The 20,822-nt window shown below is 40.6% G+C and overlaps 1 protein-coding gene across 1 annotated transcript in view; it reads left to right on the top strand.

Annotated features, from left to right (window-relative positions):
- The window catches only part of LOC139459827 (potassium channel subfamily T member 2-like), a 172,383-nt gene that overhangs the window by 26,043 nt on the left and 125,518 nt on the right, over window positions 1-20,822 (top strand). The window contains exon 2 of the mRNA XM_071241523.1: window positions 16,662-16,741. Within this exon, the coding sequence (XP_071097624.1) occupies window positions 16,662-16,741 (80 nt within the window). The remainder of the gene's footprint in view (window positions 1-16,661; window positions 16,742-20,822) is intronic.

Genomic DNA, 20,822 nt, shown 5'->3' with positions numbered 1-20,822 from the left:
TCATGTCAGGTGATTATTTTATGAATGTCTGTATATACCAGGCAAACTGATAAGCTTGTTACTGTTATATATATATACTATCATCAAGTATTAATGGTCAGTTAATCTGAGAGCAATTCATGTCAGGTGATAATTTTATGAATGTCTGTATATATACCAGGCAAACTGATAAGCTTGTTACTGTTATATGTATATATATACTATCAGCAAGTATTAATGGTCAGTTAATCTGAGAGCAATTCATGTCAGGTGATTATTTTATGAATGTCTGTATATATACCAGGCAAACTGATAAGCTTGTTACTGTTAGTATATATATATATATATATATATATATATATATATATATATATATATATATATATATATATATATATATATATATATATATACTATCATCAAGTATTAATCTCAAAATTCCCAAATTCTATATAAGCAACCCCTAAACCCCCCTCTTTCACAGACCACTTTCGCCCCTTTCGGAAACACATTAAATGGCCTGGCAGGGCCCGTGTGCGAAATACGCATCAGTCCGAAAGCGCACGTTAAATCTTTAAAGTAAGTAAGTAAGTCAAGTATTAATGGTCAGTTAATCTTTATTTCTTTTACAGTCACATGCTCTCCTATTCAGGACACTATGACCAATGAAAAAAAGAGATCATTAAGTTTAGTAATCTTATGGGATACCACTGATAAAAACACAAGTTCATATCAGCCTACGTGGTAGACATCATGTATGTTTTAGGACATGAAACTGCAGCTGAAGGGGAAGATAGCAGTTCTTTAAAACAAATTTAGTTGTTCTAAGTAAAATCAATTCTTTCTAAGGCCGGTGCAACTTTTTCTGTAACCCGCTTACCAGTTTGCCTGGTATCAAAACAAACGAATGGCGAAAACACACTATTAAACAATTTATTGAAACTTTGATAAGGTCACTCATTCATGGATTGGAGACGCGTAAAGATTCCGGGGTAGAATAGGTCTTCAGCAACCCAAGCGACTGATACATGTCATCAATCCCAGTTGCGTGGATCGATGCTCATGATGTGGATCACTGGATTGTCTGGTCAAGACTTGATTATTTTACAGACCACCGTCATATAGCTGGAATATTGCTGAGTGCGGCGTTAAACAACAAACAAACAAAAAACAAGACAAACATGGATAAGAATTACCAGAAAGCAGAACCAGTAATAGGTTTTATTATCTAAAACAGGCTCCCACAGGAGATATCACTTGTGTGTGATCAAGCAATATCTACATTGTAGATATCACTGTTATGAAATTGCATCACAATGCTTTGCAGACCATTGTGACATCATTGGTAACTATGATGTCACAATCAAATGACATCACTAATGGCTCTGCTACTGAAACTGTCAGCAGTACCTTTTTCACTTAAGACACTGCTTATTACTTATTGTCTACAAACTGAAAAAGTTGGAAGGATGGTAAATAAAATCTGACCCTTGTGTCTTTTGATATGAAATATATCAACACTTGTAGATAAAAGTGGAAAAACTCCACGGCAAGCTTAAGAGTTTTTCCACATTTTTCAACTCGTGTTGATATATTTCATATCAAAAGACACTCGGATATATATTGTGTTAAATTTACACAAAGTACCAATGTGAGGAATCAAACGCGAGTCTTCGGCGTGACAAGCAAACACTTTGGTCACTAGGCTACCCCACTGCCCCCAGTGGGTAGTGGGGTAGCCTAGTGGTGAAGGTGTTTGCTGGCCTGAATGAAGCTAAAAGCAGGCTAAAACTCAACTCAATCTTTTTTCTTATGAACAAACCTATTCCAGAAAATTCTTGAAAAAATTACTTTGTGTCAGAAGAAAAGCATTGCTGCTGGATATTCCAGAAAAAAATATGTTTGGGAACAAATGAATAATTGTTCCGTTCCTCATTTCAGAGAAACAATTTTGTTTGGAAGCAGATACAGAAAAAATGTCCTGTCTTTAGCAAGTTTTTTAAAATCCAAATTGCCTCCGTCCCCCACGAATATTAAATGGTGGTTCCCTCCAGTCATTATCTCTCCCACATATCTCCAGCTGTGACAAGGTCAGATCCAGCAAGCCCAACACAGGCGTCTTATTGCCACCAGCCAGGCAGTCCAGACACAATGGATTTGATACGTCTCACAGCAAAATGCTCAATGAATTTGAAGATTATTTATGAGTCTGGATCTATTGGCAGAAACTGAGCACAGTGGAAGGCGCCCGAAGACGGTTCTTGTTAGCATGTACGGGTTCTTGTTAGCATGTATGTCTGATAGATGTTGATAGACTGATTTGGTGGTGAGACTGACAGTATTTAATCTGGCCCGAGATTGGGAATATCTTGGAAATTGGAAGGATGCATGTGTAGTTACCAGTTGGAATCTTTTGTATTAAAGGTATTGAGGAGTAAGATCGGGCAGCTAGTGGAGCTGTTGAGGAGTGCACGTTCAGGGATTTACAGGAACACACAATGACTGACGCCCAAGGAATAGCATTGCCCTTGTGTATTGTCAAAGTTCCAATGGTTGCAAGGACACATTATGATTGATGTCTTCTGATTGTTTTTGTCCACATGTATGACAGACATTTAGATGGGTGCAGACACGAAAAGGCTGATGTCCAAAGAATATCATTGTCCCTGTGTATACCAAAAGTTCAGAAGGCTATAATAGGCAAAGAAACTGATGTATTGTAATACCCTTGTGTATTGTAGAAGTTCAGGGGTAGAACACAGATTTGATAGATGTATGTTTTGAAATCTTAACTGAAGGGAGGACAAAACATTAAAGTACTAGGTGAGCCTTAAGGAAGAGAATTTATGGATGTCAACTTCTCTATTATGAGGAACACAACCTTTCGTAGTATATACTTTCTCCTTCATCTGATAAGGGGCGGTCGGGTAGCCTCATGGTTAAAGCATTCACTCGTCATGCCTAAGACCTGGGTTCGATTCCCGACATGGGTACAATGTGTGAAGCCCACTAGCGGTGTAAAAACTCACTCTATCACTCACTCGTCTCATAAACAGGTTGACATCCAATAATTCTTTCCCAATGTGTGACCGCCTCTGTGGTCTTGTGGTAGAGCGTCCGCCCGGAGAGTGGAAGGTCAGGGGTTCAATCCCTGGCCCCGCCATACCAAGAAACGTTAAATGATGGTACTTGTTGTTACAGCATTAAGGGGCAAAAACAAGGACTGGTCGGCTCAGAGTCAGTATACTGTGTCTGAATGGGGTATTCATGTTAAACTGCAGCATGGTATCTCAGTGGGCTAGCACTATAAATCGTCCGGACTAGTACAAGCAGCCACACATGCGTACACAGACACACGCACACGTGCATGCATGTTGCTATATAAGTGCAATGTGTAATTTTGGACGCGACATTAAACCCAATTTCACCTCTCCTGATGTGTATCACTTCTAAGTGTCATTCAATGCTTGATGGTGAGTCTTGTGGACCACAGGAGGTTTTACCATCATAATATAATGGTCTTTTATAACTGAGAATGTTCCATGAGTGGACATATTACTGATTCAGAGTTCACTCAAGGGGTAAGTGTTCTTACTTAGTCTTAACTCTTCTGGTATAACAAATGTTATATTTGGGATAAAACTTTCTTAGTAAAGTATAGATTCTCATACTTTTTTGGATTGAGCCTCATCAGGGATTCAAACCCACACTCCCGAGTGAGGCGCCTAATCACCAGCACACAGAGTCAGGGATCTAACCTACTCAGCCACCAAGGCTACCCTTGTTTTGTCTCAGAAACCCTGAGGCCCAAAGTGACTTTTTTCTCATGTTAAACTTTTTACACTGGTGTTACATTATTTACTAGACCATGGAGGCAGACTTAGGAAATGTTGTTGTTTGTTTGTTTGTTTCTTAGTTTGTTTGTTGTTTAACGCCACACTCAGTAATATTCCAGCTATATGACGGCGGTCTGTAAATAATCGAGTCTGGACCAGACAATCCAGTGATCGATTCATGAGCATCGATTCACGCAATTGGGATCGATGACATGAATCAACCAAGTCAGCGAGTCTGACCACCTGTTTTTTTGTTTAACTCCGCACTCAGCCATATTCCAGCTATATTACACGGTTTGTAAATAATAGTATCTGGGACAGACAATCCAGTGATTGATATCATGAGCATCAATCCACGCGATTGGGATCGATAACATGCATCAACCAAGTCAGCGAGCCTGACCACCCGATCCCATAAGTCGCCTCTTACGACAAGCATAGTCGCCTTTTACGGCAGGCATGGGTTGCTGAAGACCTATTCTACCCCGGATCTTCATGCGTCAACTTAGGAAATATAACTTGACAGAGACCTGTTCTGCCACAAACTGAAAGTCACCATTCTTTCATTTCTTAAACCTTTTTATTTTATTAACAGTGCTCAAGACACGTAACTCACAAATGACATTTCTTAAAACCTTTTTGCTTTTTTAACAGCGACACAAGACACGTAACTCACAAATAACATCTTCTGTCTGAGAATCCCCATATGGTGAAAGTTACATCTATATTTGTGTTGAACCTTTTCTTTATTGTGACAGAAAAACATAGGAAGCCTACCTACATGGATCTGGTCATTTTAGGTGTGGAAAACATTATCACATAATATGCGAGTAGGTGGGCAATATAAAGCCATCAGATAAAGACTGTATCCGTTGGGGTCTTATAAATAATTATGCAAATATAAAAGGTCAAGTGGGGAATGATTTCTGTGTTAACAAGCTAACGCTGCATTGTCCTTGTCAATCGGCAATCAAGTCAAAATTATCTGCATAAATTATTGGGATAATTGTTATCATATCAAAATATGACTCTTAGATACCATAAATCACTATCTAACAGGGACATAGGTGAGGTATTTTACAAGTTGGGTCAACTTTGGAGCATAAAATTGCTAAATAATTTAGCGATGACATTATGGTTTCCGACCTATGTGGCTTGGGTTTTTTCCCCACTTTAAAACAGTTGGATTTGACCAAAAGTCCCTAAACACAATGTTTATTCCTAATACCAGATATTACCATCCCAAAACACTGGCATGATAACCTCTGTTTATCGATCCCTGTTGTGGTATAACTATCAGGCAGGTTATCCTGTGACATGCCTTGTTTCAATTCATCGTTGATCTCATCACTTATCAATACATTGTGAGAGGTTTTCAAGAGGTTTCTAGATGGCTTTGCATCTCCAGTGTACAGATCAATACAGTTTGATAGGCTCGTCAACATGGTCTTCGGTCTTCATCATAGCTCTCTTACGCTTCACAGTTCAATACATTATTTGAAGCTCTTTAGCTGGAATAATATTTGTTATCATTTTCTTGCTTGAAAGCTACTGTTAGAAATGTTTGTTTGCTATTCGTAATATTTGTCTCTCCGGACATCTTACATGCTTGCTGACTTGGAATTGACATGATTTTGGTCTAAAGGGAAAAGCAATCTGCTTATTTCTGTCTCAGGAAGGATTATGGTCAGGAATTTGATTGTCTCATTATATATTTGAAGCTTGGTTATGTTTATATGTCTATAAGGGGATTATTTATCCAACATTAACTATCCAAACTATGATATACTGAACTAAAAAGTTAGAGATCATTAATATTTTTTGCGATATTTATTTTATGGTGAAGACTAACACACAATTTCAAAAATATATCTCCCGAAATATTGATGATTCATAACATTTTTCGTTCAGTATATATATCGAAAACTACTACTAATAAAATTAATGAAATAAGTTACATACATAAGTCCAGATATACAAGGAACGCTTTTTATAGCCAGACAGTGTAATTACATTATTAATTTGCGTACTTCAGTATGCAGCGTTAGAAATTGGCACTAGTCCTGTAGTCCTTACCAAACTACCCAATAGTAAAGTTATCCTAAGGACCAGTAGAAATTGGCTCATTTTAAGGGGTTTGCTATATGTTATCATTATAAGGACTAGTGGACAAAAACTGTTAGTTTCTAACCCTGGTATGGATTTGTTGACATGGTATTTCCGGTGTTACGTGCTCACGGTAATGTCTTTCCATGGGGACAAAACATCAAAACTCATTATTTCGTGTATAATGCACACCCCCTTCTACACAGCTGTGTGTTTGGGAAAAAAAGTGCGCACTGTACTCAAGAAAATATGGTAATTACACAGTGTGAGGCAAACTAATGAACATCAGCAAGTACTGACATGTCACGATGAATGGTAGTTAATTATTTCATTTTGCAACGTTTTTCAATTTCACTGCTTTTAAGTTATTAAACCAGAATATTTGAATATTAAGATTTTAATTGAATTTATACCAAATATTTGATAGAAGATAGAGCAGTATGTACATACAACGAATTATTTTGCGAAATGTCATTTTTTGTAACCATAACAATGTGTTGTTCTGCCTGGCATTATAAAGGTATTGTAGCTTGTTGAAGGGAAGCATTATCTTGTTGATTTTGAGTATGGCCTGTGCACAAGTGTCTGCTGTTGTGATGGCTGCAGTGGATGATTTTAGTACTGGGTATTTTCATCAGTTACCATGTATATACAATGTATTTCTAGCACAATACAGTGTAACATTAATTGTCGTCACATATTTATCTTTCATCGCATCTAAATAAAGTTCAATGAGTATATTGATCCACTAGCATATAGAGCTACTCTAGGTTATTCTAAGTAATGATATTACCCAAAACATTATTTGCTCTATTTTTGTACCCAACTATGATTTTTCAAATAAATAGCAATAACCGCTGTCATAATGCTGGAAACAAACAAACAAACAAACATAAATAGCATCAATCAAAGAACTATAAATAGTCCATTCCTCCACATGAGAACATTTATGGTAATTTGACATCTGAAAAATCCTTTGTCATTTTTGTTTTTTAATGTACTGACCGGAGATTTTCACACAGAAACAGATATTTCAAGAAGTATATAAATGTCTATCTTTGTGTATATTCAACAGTTTCAGTACTTTGACAGCATATGTATGATATGTATATGTGGGTGTGTGTTTGTATATCAATTTGAGGCTCCACAGATTGATACAGTTGAATTTTTTGCGGTTTAATGTTTATAAATGGGAAAAACAATACTAGTATGAACCCAAGAGTAATGTGCAACCCCATCTCGTGGATGACATATTTTGGAAAACATTTTTTTTTTTTAGTATTATGCTCAGTCAAAAGTACATTGTATTAACACTTAAGGTGAACAAATAGCAGATAACAAACTTGCTCAATCAGCAGACATTGCATGCATGTATTATGATCAAAGTTAATTATGCTTCAGACAGTTGAAAAAATAAATAAATTATCAGCCACAAAAATGACATTTTTGCAAAAAAAAATTCTAAAAAAGTTTTCAGGCTGTCGTGTTCGATATTCTACAATGCAACTCTGATGTGACACCATGACATTCTATGGCACAATAACTCTCAAATGTCATCTTGACCTGTCGAAACAAATTATATCAGTTGAGTCATCACAGAAAATATTTACATTTGATCTCAGCCAGAAGCTTTTGTGTGAACAATAATTCCTGCGGAGAACAATCAGGGAACACAATGCCACGTCTCTGAGCAGATTCCTAATATATATTCCTACACTAACTTTCTGATTGAACCACTTCTATGATGTAGAGGATGGAGCTTCTGCCTGGAGACCACCTTCCTGGTCTAGTGGATACTGCTTTTTGCTGGAGACAGTCTCCGTGGTCTAGTGGATAGAGCTTCTACCTGGAGACCATCTCCGTGGTCTAGTGGATAGAGCTTCTACCTGGAGACAGTCTCCGTGGTCTAGTGGATAGAGCTTCTACCTGGAGACAATCTCCGTGGTCTAGTGGATAGAGCTTCTACCTGGAGACAGTCTCCGTGGTCTAGTGGATAGAGCTTCTACCTGGAGACCATCTCCGTGGTCCAGTGGATAGAGCTTCTACCTGGAGACCATCTCCGTGGTCTAGTGGATAGAGCTTCTACCTGGAGACGGCCTCTGTGGTCCAGTGGATAGAGCTTCTACCTGGAGACGGCCTCTGTGGTCTAGTGGATAGAGCTTCTACCTGGAGACAGTCTCCTTGGTCTAGTGGATAGAGCTAATCTATCTGGAGACCATCTTCGTGTTCTAGTGGATAGAGCTTCTACCTGGAGACCATCTCCGTGGTCTAGTGGATAGAGCTTCTGCCTGGAGACCATCTCCTTGGTCAAGTGGATAGAGCTTCTACCTGGAGACCATCTCCGTGGTCAAGTGGATAGAGCTTCTACCTGGAGACCATCTCCGTGGTCTAATGGATAGAGCTTCTGCCTGGAGACGGCCTCCGTGGTCTAGTGGATAGAGCTTCTACCTGGAGACCATCTCCGTGGTCTAGTGGATAGAGCTTCTACCTGGAGACAATCTCCGTGGTCTAGTGGATAGAGCTTCTACCTGGAGACAGTCTCCGTGGTCTAGTGGATAGAGCTTCTACCTGGAGACCATCTCCGTGGTCCAGTGGATAGAGCTTCTACCTGGAGACCATCTCCGTGGTCTAGTGGATAGAGCTTCTACCTGGAGACAGTCTCCGTGATCAAGTGGATAGAGCTTCTACCTGGAGACCATCTCCGTGGTCTAGTGGATAGAGCTTCTACCTGGAGACCATCTCCGTGGTCTAGTGGATAGAGCTTCTACCTGGAGACCATCTCCGTGGTCTAGTGGATAGAGCTTCTACCTGGAGACAGTCTCCGTGGTCTAATGGATAGAGCTTCTGCCTGGAGACCATCTCCGTGATCAAGTGGATAGAGCTTCTACCTGGAGACCATCTCCGTGGTCTAGTGGATAGAGCTTCTACCTGGAGACCATCTCCGTGGTCTAGTGGATAGAGCTTCTACCTGGAGACAGTCTCCTTGGTCCAGTGGATAGAGCTTCTTCCTGGAGACCATCTCCGTGGTCTAGTGGATAGAGCTTCTACCTGGAGACCATCTCCTTGGTCCAGTGGATAGAGCTTCTGCCTGGAGACCATCTCCGTGGTCTAGTGGATAGAGCTTCTACCTGGAGACAGTCTCCGTGGTCTAGTGGATAGAGCTAATCTATCTTGAGACCATCTCTGTGGTCTAGTGGATAGAGCTTCTACCTGGAGACCATCTCCGTGGTCTAGTGGATAGAGCTTCTACCTGGAGACAGTCTCTGTGGTCTAGTGGATAGAGCTTCTACCTGGAGACCATCTCCGTGGTCAAGTGGATAGAGCTTCTACCTGGAGACAGTCTCCGTGGTCAAGTGGATAGAGCTTCTACCTGGAGACCATCTCTGTGGTCTAGTGGATAGAGCTTCTACGTGGAGACAGCCTCCGTGGTCTAGTGGATAGAGCTTCTACCTGGAGATAGTCTCTGTGGTTTAGTGGATAGAGCTTCTACCTGGAGATAGTCTCCGTGGTCTAGTGGATAGAGCTAATCTATCTGGAGACCATCTCAGTAGTCTAGTGGATAGAGCTTCTGCCTGGAGACAGTCTCCGTGGTCTAGTGGATAGAGCTAATCTATCTTGAGACCATCTCTGTGGTCTAGTGGATAGAGCTTCTACCTGGAGACCATCTCTGTGGTCTAGTGGATAGAGCTTCTACCTGGAGACAGTCTCTGTGGTCTAGTGGATAGAGCTTCTACCTGGAGACCATCTCCGTGGTCAAGTGGATAGAGCTTCTACCTGGAGACAGTCTCCGTGGTCAAGTGGATAGAGCTTCTACCTGGAGACCATCTCTGTGGTCTAGTGGATAGAGCTTCTACTCGGAGACAGCCTCCGTGGTCTAGTGGATAGAGCTTCTACCTGGAGATAGTCTCTGTGGTTTAGTGGATAGAGCTTCTACCTGGAGATAGTCTCCGTGGTCTAGTGGATAGAGCTAATCTATCTGGAGACCATCTCCGTGGTCTAGTGGATAGAGCTTCTGCGTGGAGATAGTCTCCGTGGTCTAGTGGATAGAGCTAATCTATCTGGAGACCATCTCGGTAGTCTAGTGGATAGAGCTTCTGCGTGGAGATAGTCTCCGTGGTTTAGTGGATAGAGCTTCTGCGTGGAGACAGCCTCCGTGGTCTAGTGGATAGAGCTTCTGCCTAGAGATAGTCTCCGTGGTTTAGTGGCTTCAGTATAATGTGTCCGAGTAGGGTATCAATGCTTAGCTGCAGGATGGTTACATCTCAGTGCTCAGTTGAGTTATTTTGCACTATAGATACGCCATTGCACATGAGTAAAATAATATTGAACGCCCCGTTAAAACCCATTTCACCCCAACTGTTTCTGACTTTATGAGAACTGTCACAGTATTATCGAATTTCAGAGATACAAATGGCACATTTCCTGACAAGTCGGCCAACATCATTTTGCTTTTTGGACTTTGACTAATCATTGTGTTTCTATTGACCAGATCAGCACTTCCTGCCTTATTCCATTACCTTTTTGTTTTTCTCTTCAGGAAGTTGGCAGGTGAATAATTAGGTATCTAGAAGAATATGTTTTTTGTAGGAAGTTGAATCAATCCCTGAAAAAAGTAATTATAAGGCAATGGGTAGGAAGTTTTTTATCAGATATAACATACATTAACTATGAACATTTACAGATTATCTGAGCAGATATGAAATGTAGGCTTATGAGGAATGTGAATGTGAGTTATGTGTAACCCAAGTCCTACCCAGTGACTTGAGAAGAAGCTAGTGTTCACCCTATATTTGGATTCATCCTGACATGACATATCAGTACCTGATGCCCACCTTCCGAAACCGTGAAACCACATACTAATTGATTAAGGTGGTATACTCAGCGATCCCATGGGCATTTTTTTCCCCACCAAGTTTTATTCCGCCCCCGGAACAAAACAACGAGGCTGATGGACTATATGATTGTAGTATCGATTCCGAGCCAAGTGCAGATGTACATTCATGCCAGACTAAACCTTGTTGTTTTTAGGTAAAAAGTTTGGATTAAAAAATTGGAATGTCACGAAATTGCACAAATTGAAAACTCTCAAAATTGGTGTTAAGGTATATGTAAAATATTAAAATGTTACAGTATTTAAAAAGTAAGTTACAAACAACATAATAACCACCTTAAACACAAGATTTGTGCCTCCATAAAGTATCGACTGTTTGTTTGTTGTTAACGCCGCACTCAGCAATATTCCATCTATATGACGGCAGTCTGTAAATAATCGTGTCTGGACCAGACAATCCAGAGATTGACATCATGAGCATCGATCCACGCAATTGGGATATGATGACATGCATCAAACAAGTCAGCCAGCCTGACCACCTGATCCCTTAGGCATAGTCGCCTCTTACGGCAAGCATGGGTTGCTGAAGACCTATTCTACCCCGGATCTTCATGGGTATGTCGACTGTTTGTGTCTATGAAAACCTGTTGCCTTACCACACCAAAGATGCAATACAGAATTATTGTACACAAATCAGGTGAGGTGAAGCAACGTCTGTTACGGAAAGTCCTTGGATGGGTGGCTGCAGCTTGACTCCTGAGAGTTTCTAGGGGTTTGGTCCTCTCGCCCACTCTGAAGTACATGTACTTCATGTGATGTCTCCTTGGGCAAGTGGCTTTGTTCGAGATGTGCCTCTGTTTACCCAACAGTGAATGGGTACCAAGTAGGATGACATGGCAATGTGGCTGTTAACCTTTTAGCACCTAACAGGCAGCTTGAGTTGAATACACTGATAGATTTGGTGATTATTGTGGCATTTTTCTGATATGGAGAAAATTCCAATGGGAACTTTCATACATATGGGATTAGATCCTTTAATGTTTTTAGACTGCCACATCAGGAAAAAAACTCTTTTAGGCAGGTTACAGTATTGATAGTATGATTTCCACCATGGAGGAACAAACAAAATGGGAATTAATGTTTTGACTCATGCAACCCTGTACAGGCACTAATAATACCTGTGAGGGTTCCAAGTGGTCGGGTAGCCTAGTGGTTAAAGTGTTTGCTCGTCACGCCGAAGACCCGGGTTCGATTCCCGACATGGGTACAATGTGTGAAGCCCATTTCTGGTGTCCCCCGCCGTGATATTGCTGGAATATGGCTAAAAGCGTCGTAAAACCATATTCACTCACTCACTCCAAAAGAATACATGCCTGGAAACAAATCTTACCGACAATGGTCTCACAATGGTCTTTCTGATATGTTTATGATTTACCACAATTTGAAAACAAACACATGCAAAGTTCCAACGATTTGTTATGTTTAGGCTCTTAGTGCATCTAAAGTCAGTGTTAATGTATTCATTTCTTCTTTGACAGGCATATAGAAGTTGGAGTATTAAGTACTTGCTTGATAACAGTGTTAGAACCTACACCGAAACGTTGCTCTTCATTGTACTAAAGAAGTTGTTCATCCATAAATTCTTATCCTTACAATGTACATCATGTGGCAACATCCTGGGTAAGGAGCTTGAAGTGCATAGATTACGGAGATCGGCTAAATGTCCTTTGCGGAGTACAATGAGATTTGTGAAAACATTATTGACCAAGAACATTCAAGTATTGCACTGGAGAATGTTATGATATATATGTTCAATGATCCCTCGCTACAACGCTACATTGGGGTCCAAATAATTGATGAGCATTATAGATAATCAGCGATTTTAACCGAGGTGGAGTCGTAGGGGGTAGATGACCAACAAAACAGTACATGCTCTACCTACCTAACACATTGCAGAGTTTAAAAAAGATTAGTATGGTAGTTGTTTATGGTTTATAGTTTAAAAAAGATTTATCGAGTTTACCCAAAACACCTAGTATCCACATCAAATTCAGGTGAACGAACATATATAACAAACTTGATCAAAGAAAATATGAAATTTGATATTAAACATCGCAAGACATGATGATTTACATTTTAAATTGTATTTCCTGCTCTCCAAGGCATTGTTTTAAATGCAGAGATTAAGTGAAGATTACTTTGTGTTTTTAATCATAAACTAAGCCGGAAATAGCAATGTGCACACGTTTCCTCCCAATCTACCAGTGATTCAGTTAAAAAGTACCCAATGATACAACTTCAAAGAATTTTGATGCAATTGTCAGAAGAAACTGTATCTGAAATTGTTATTTTATCAGGAATGATATAATACATGTAGAATAATTTGACCAGTCACCATAGAAACTTCCTACGCTACATGTATTTCGATTTTGAAAAAAATATGTTGACATATAATAGTCAAACTAAATTGGTTGCTGTAAATAACGGTGAGTTGTGTGATCTACTGATCACTTCATACACAATTTTTCCGAAATTAATGTAAACAATATTGAATGAAATTTTAAATAAAATATATGACAAACATAAGTCCAGATAAACATTTTGTCATTGCAAAACTTGAGTTTATAAAAAACATCAGTAAATTTTGGAAGCCATGCTATACTGCGCGCTATAACCGAGTTAACAATATATTTAAGGGCGCAATAGCGAGGGAACACTACCATCAATGCCAGAGAATAATTCACAATTATTTGCCAAAACAGATTCCATTATCAGTAAAGGAAAAATTGTGATGAAAATTATATGAATGGATCAAAAATAGATAGGTGAACGGATTCACAAAAAGATAAGCCAAGATAAGAAAATGTACAGATATCTCTGTCAATATTTAATTGGTCATGATATTTAGCCTTGACACAGGAGGGGGGGGGCCTGATTATGTCAGTGGGGACAACTTATACCCTGGTTAGTTCTAATATTCTTTGATAAAGCAGCTTGTGAAGATTCATCCAAGAGAAGGTTCTTGAAAGGTTCAGCTTCAGAGTGAATGAGTCAGCTGGAATGGTTTGATGTCAATACAGTTGTAGTTCTACAAATCTGTGATAAAACAGCTTCAACATACTTTAAACCATTTTATTCTGCAACAACCAATCTCATTAAGATCAGATCTTTTTCTTTAAATCGATACTGATCTCCATTAAGATCTGGCAAACCTGGCTTAAATTTACTGGAGGTCACATCATATGAACTTTCAATTCAACCAATCCGCTTCGTGGATTCAGACAAGCCTATCTGATTCATATCTAAATGTAAATGACGAAGACCTCATTCAGATGTTGGGTTGGGAATACAGGTTCACCCTGATATTGTTCATACTGATAGTGTAAGGAAAAGTTTTACAATGGAACCCCTTTTGAAAAGACTGGTTAATGGTTGTTTTTGCATTGCATCACTTTTATGATATATTTACACTGATATTGATCTTCTTCTTTAATGACAATACAGGCCAAGTAATAAATGACATATTTTAGAAGTTATTTTCATTTTTCAATTTTTAATATGACTGACATAACAAAATGAATATGCCATCAGATAGGAGGGTCCTGATGGGGGTGTGTGACAAGTCGGTAAGTAAAATTTAGGGCCTTTACACGGTAGTCATTATATTTTTGGTTTGGTCAGCAATAGCAACATGAAAATAAGGGACAAGATGTCAAGTTGAATCTAACATGCAAAATCATCTCAGTGTGAATTCATATCGTCTGTCTGTGGGGAAACAGGGACAACTGGCTCTGCTTTCGTTCCATTACTGAAATTTGTGTTTTGCAAATACCAAACACTGACTGTTTATTGTTTTGTCGATAGATCTAATTGTATACAATTTTATGGGATTTTATGATATATGGTTAAGTTTTAATTTACACTAAGCAGTTTTGTCATGGACAATTTACATTAATCTTTTACGATTAAAATTTGACTCATGTTACATTTAGGATAGCATTTTTTACAAGTTTAAAGAGTAACTCTATACCACCCTTAAGGACCCTCAGATATTGATCCTTTGGTTAGGATGTAAAGAATAACATTTTTATGATTGCACAATGAAACACATCTCTCAATCATGTGGCCGCGATATAACTGGAATACTGTTAAAAGCGCCATTAAAGCCGACTCACTCACTCACTCACTCAATCATGTGACTACATTTGAGAGAGCATATATAATGTTGATTTAGCTAGATCTATGGCACAACAGCTTTCAAAAACGCAAGAGTGCTCATAGTCCATTAATAGGCCAACAGTACAGAATCACTGTGCCACACACACCATCCATGCATATTTGTTCAACATTAAGCCAGACACCTAAGGCCCGTGCATTTGCTGATAAGAAACTCCCATGGGTGTCTGTGTCAACACTGCAGAAGCCTCCCTTTCTGCCTGTTGCACAATCTGTCTGTAGTGTGATGTTGGTCAACAATCAGTTCTACATTCAGGAGTAAAATTAGTTAGTTGGGTTAAACACTGCTTTTAAAAGTATTCCAGTTATATCACGGCGTGTCAGCTTAATGTGGGAGGAAAACCCGAAGTGATGCAGGCCTCAGATGTTTATGACTTCAGTGACACCCGTGAGCATGGGTATGGTGCTGACAAACCTAGAAACATAATCGTGGCGAACCGGGATTAACCCACAATCATAAGTTTCTGGCGTGTCCAAGGGACGCAACTCTGCACAGCAAATTGTAGCGCCTGAGACGACTGGGCCACCCATGCCCCCTTGAGGAGAAAAAAGTGTGCTGATGTGTTTCATGAATGTAGAAGTCATGACCACTTGCACAGAAAGGGCCAAATGGGGTTCCAAGCAAGAGTAGGTCTGTCCGACTTGCTGTTCTTAATCGAACGTTATGTGCATTTCAGCTCTGGGTATCTTGTGGGCACAGCAGCCTTTTATGATGGAATCAGATTATCAGGGTATGGCCTTACCTGCACTTGGTAGGTGCTTGTGTGAGAATCAAGGGTCTTCTGAGAGTGCCTTTATTATATGATTTGTTGGCGCTGACGGAAATTCGATGGTTATAGTGAAATGCCAAGGAGAGCCATTACATTGTGTGATAAAAAAACGGGTAAATCATTCTGGAGAGAGAAGCACTTGCACGTTATAGAAAAATGAGTCCAGAATACAGATATTAAAACAGATATGAATGTGTGTGTTCTTTTTCATGAATCGGTAATCAGGTCGAAAAATACCGAAATCAGGTTTTAATGGAGATGTTGCCTAGTTTCAATAAATTGTGATCAATATTATGACCAGGTTATGGCTTGAATAGTTTTTCCTGATCTCATTTGGTTGTTTTTATATTCATATTGCTCATTGAGTTCAATAAGTTTACAGTGGTGGGTTAAAGCATTTGCTCGTCATGCCAAAGGCCTGATTGGATTGTGTGAAGCCCACTTCTGGTTTCCCAAGCCGTTATTTTGCTGGAATATTGCTTAAAGCGGTGTAAGATCATACTCACTCAGTAATATTATTGTACACTGTATTGTCATAGAAATAAATAATATTTATTTGTCCTTGTCATGATACAAGGCTTTGAAGATACTCTTTGTAAGCTGTCAGACTGTAGTCAAGACTATACAACAAGTGCTTGAATACCATTTATGTGATGGGGATAGAAGTGGAATATTGCAGAATGTCACCTAAAAAAACATTTGCTCACTCACTTACTACCCTTGTGTTGTTGTTCACTTGAATAATAATAATAATAATAATAATAATAATAATCATCATCATCATCATCATCATCTTCATCATCATCATCATCATCAACATCATCATAATAATCATCATAATAAGTATTCTTAGCCTTCAGTGTCAGTTATCTCTTGTCTGAATAGTCCTTGTTATATTTTCAGAGTTCTGGTCGAATTCTTCACAAATGAGAAGTCCTTCAAGGAGAGGCTACAACTATACTTCATCAAGAACCAAAGATCCAGTAAGTGTGGCTTCAGCAGGTGTATATGGGCTTCAGCAGGAGTGTATGGCTTTAGCAGGAGTGTATGGGCTTTAGCAGGAGCGTATGAGCTTCAGCAGGAGTGTATGGGCTTCAGCAGGAGTGTATAGGCTTCAGCAGGAGTGTGTTGCTTCAGCAGGAGTGTGTGGCTTCAGCAGGAGTGTATGGGCTTTAGCAGGAGCGTATAGGCTTCAGCAGGAGCGTATGGGCTTCAGCAGGAGTGTATGGGCTTCAGCAGGAGTGTATGGGCTTCAGCAGGAGTGTATGGGCTTCAGCAGGAGTGTATGGGCTTCAGCAGGAGTGTATTAACTTCAGCAGGAGTGTATTAACTTCAGCAGGAGCATATGGTCTTTAGCAGGAGTGTATGGGCTTTAGCAGGAGCGTATATGCTTCAGCAGGAGCGTATGGGCTTCAGCAGGAGTGTATGGGCTTCAGCAGGAGTGTATGGGCTTCAGTAGGAGTGTATGGGCTTCAGCAGGAGTGTATTAACTTCAGCAGGAGTGTATTAACTTCAGCAGGAGCATATGGTCTTCAGCAGGAACATATGGTCTTTAGCAGGAGTGTATGGGCTTCAGCAGGAGTGTATTAACTTCAGCAGGAGCGTATGGTCTTCAGTAGGAGCATGTGGTCTTTAGCAGGAGTGTATGGGCTTTAGCAGGAGTGTAATAACTTCAGCAGGAGCGTATGGTCTTCAGTAGGAGTGTATGGGCTTTAGCAAAAGTGTATGGTCTTCAGCAGGAGTTTATGGGCTTCAGCAGGAGAGTATGGCTTCAGCAGGAGTGTATGGTCTTCAGTAGCAGTGTATGGGCTTTAGCAGGATGGTAGGGGCTTTAGCAGGAGAGTATGGCTTCAGCAGGAGTGTATGGGTTTCAGCAGGAGTGTATGGGCTTCAGCAGGAGTGTATGGTTTTAGCAGGAGTGTATGGGCTTCAGCAGGAGTGTATGGGCTTCAGCAGGAGTGTATGGGCTTCAGTAGGAGTGTATGGGCTTCAGCAGGAGTGTATTAACTTCAGCAGGAGTGTATTAACTTCAGCAGGAGCATATGGTCTTCAGCAGGAGCATATGGTCTTTAGCAGGAGTGTATGGGCTTTAGCAGGAGCGTATAGGCTTCAGCAGGAGTTTATGGGCTTCAGCAGGAGTGTATGGGCTTCAGCAGGAGTGTATGGGCTTCAGTAGGAGTGTATGGGCTTCAGCAGGAGTGTATTAACTTCAGCAGGAGTGTATTAACTTCAGCAGGAGCATATGGTCTTCAGCAGGAGCATATGGTCTTTAGCAGGAGTGTATGGGCTTTAGCTGGAGCGTATAGGCTTCAGCAGGAGCGTATGGGCTTCAGCAGGAGTGTATGGGCTTCAGCAGGAGTGTATGGGCTTCAGTAGGAGTGTATGGGCTTCAGCAGGAGTGTATTAACTTCAGCAGGAGTGTATTAACTTCAGCAGGAGCATATGGTCTTCAGCAGGAGCATATGGTCTTTAGCAGGAGTGTATGGGCTTCAGCAGGAGTGTATTAACTTCAGCAGGAGCGTATGGTCTTCAGTAGGAGTGTATTAACTTCAGCAGGAGCGTATGGGCTTCAGCAGGAGTGTATGGGCTTCAGCAGGAGTGTATGGGCTTCAGCAGGAGTGTATTAACTTCAGCAGGAGCATATGGTCTTCAGCAGGAGCATATGGTCTTTAGCAGGAGCGTATGGGCTTCAGCAGGAGTGTATGGGCTTCAGCAGGAGTGTATGGGCTGCAGCAGGAGTGTATTAACTTCAGCAGGAGCATATGGTCTTCAGCAGGAACATATGGTCTTTAGCAGGAGTGTATGGGCTTTAGCAGGAGTGTAATAACTTCAGCAGGAGCGTATGGTCTTCAGTAGGAGTGTATGGGCTTTAGCAAAAGTGTATGGTCTTCAGCAGGAGTTTATGGGCTTCAGCAGGAGAGTATGGCTTCAGCAGGAGTGTATGGTCTTCAGTAGGAGTGTATGGGCTTTAGCAGGATGGTAGGGGCTTTAGCAGGAGAGTATGGCTTCAGCAGGAGTGTATGGGTTTTAGCAGGAGTGTATGGGCTTCAGCAGGAGTGTATGGTTTTGGCAGGAGTGTATGGGCTTCAGCAGGAGTGTATGGGCTTCAGCAGGAGTGTATGGGCTTCAGCAGGAGTGTATTAACTTCAGCAGGAGCATATGGTCTTCAGCAGGAGCATATGGTCTTTAGCAGGAGTGTATGGGCTTTAGCAGGAGTGTATTAACTTCAGCAGGAGCGTATGGTCTTCAGTAGGAGTGTATGGGCTTCAGCAGGAGTGTATTAACTTCAGCAGGAGCGTATGGTCTTCAGTAGGAGTGTATGGGCTTCAGCAGGAGCGTATGGGCTTCAGCAGGAGTGTATGGGCTTCAGCAGGAGTGTATGGGCTTCAGCAGGAGTGTATTAACTTCAGCAGGAGCATATGGTCTTCAGCAGGAGCATATGGTCTTTAGCAGGAGTGTATGGGCTTTAGCAGGAGTGTATTAACTTCAGCAGGAGCGTATGGTCTTCAGTAGGAGTGTATGGGCTTTAGCAAAAGAATATGGTCTTCAGCAGGAGTTTATGGGCTTCAGCAGGAGAGTATGGCTTCAGCAGGAGTGTATGGTCTTCAGTAGGAGTGTATGGGCTTTAGCAGGATGGTAGGGGCTTTAGCAGGAGAGTATGGCTTCAGCAGGAGTGTATGGGTTTCAGCAGGAGTGTATGGGCTTCAGTAGGAGTGTATGGTTTTGGCAGGAGTGTATGGTTTTAGCAGGAGTGTATGGGCTTTAGCAGGAGTGTATGGGCTTTAGCAGGAGTGTATGGGCTTTAGCAGGAGAGTATGGCTTTAGCAGGAGTGTATGGTCTTTAGCAGGAGAGTATGGCTTTAGCAAGAGTGTATGGTCTTTAGCAGGAGAGTATGGCTTTAGCAGGAGGGTATGTGCTTCAGCAGGTTCATTCATCATAATATCATTAGATTCTATATTCCAGAACCAATTATTTAAAGGCAGCCATTATACAGCTGGAGTATTGTTGAATGTGAACAATGATGATAATGCTAAATTCCCACTCTGAACAGTTCATTGTGCAATATGTATGTTAATAAATATAAGTGTCAGTAAAAATACCAACATGCCTTATGTGTGAGAAATAACAAATAAGGTGACGAGTACCACCAGTCTCATTGATCGCTGACATTTAAGAGCAAATAATAAATTAGGTTTTCCAAGATTAAGCTGTTTTGTAACTGTATTTCCATGATGAGTGTCAGACGTAAGATGAATATTTGATCGCCTCTGTAGCCAGGTATTACCATCTGTCTCTACACAGCGCCAGTACTAAAGGGCAGTGAATCGTGTGAATCATGCAGTTTCTCGGTGATATCACTACAAATGAGAAGGCTGTGACATGATTGTATTCTCATAAATAATTCTCATGGGTATGCACATTTAATAGTGACATTTGATATTTTGAGGCATTCTGACTGAGATTGCTTTTGGTATAATTGTGACAATATGAGGTTGCATCCACCTCACCTGAGTTTAAATTTATTTTTTTTGCAAAGAGCATTACATTTTTATGAAGCGTACAAATACTAGTGTTTTCTGGGGTTGTAATGAGATTTGGAGCACCACAAGCGTGAGTTTGTGCAATGACAACCGTTACAATGCTGCAGGAATCGTTACAATAATGTGAACCAAATTCCAACACTACAATTAGGAGAGAGACATTATATGTTTTTAGACGTCTGGGTTTTATGCAGAATTCAATGCCCGGATATCATGTTTGGTTTCAAATGTTCAAATTTTGGGGCTTTCATAAATCCTTAATGACACCCTCAAATCTGAGTGAGTGAGTGAGTATGGTTTTACGCTACTTTTAGCAATATTCCAGCAATATTACGGCGGGGGACACCAGAAATGGGCTTCACACATTGTACCCATGTCGGGAATCGAACCCGGGTCTTCGGCATGACGAGCGAATGCTTTAACCACCTGGCTACCCGACCGCCTCCCACAAATCTGAAACACATAATGTTTTTTGACATTGTAAAATGTGAGTGAGTGAGTGAGTGATCCCACCCCAGACAA

Source organism: Haliotis cracherodii, unplaced genomic scaffold (assembly GCF_022045235.1).
Source record: "Haliotis cracherodii isolate W230 unplaced genomic scaffold, xgHalCrac1.p SCAF_13, whole genome shotgun sequence".
In the NCBI taxonomy this organism is placed as follows: Eukaryota; Metazoa; Mollusca; class Gastropoda; order Lepetellida; family Haliotidae; genus Haliotis; species Haliotis cracherodii.
This window is presented reverse-complemented; position numbering and strand designations above follow the sequence as displayed.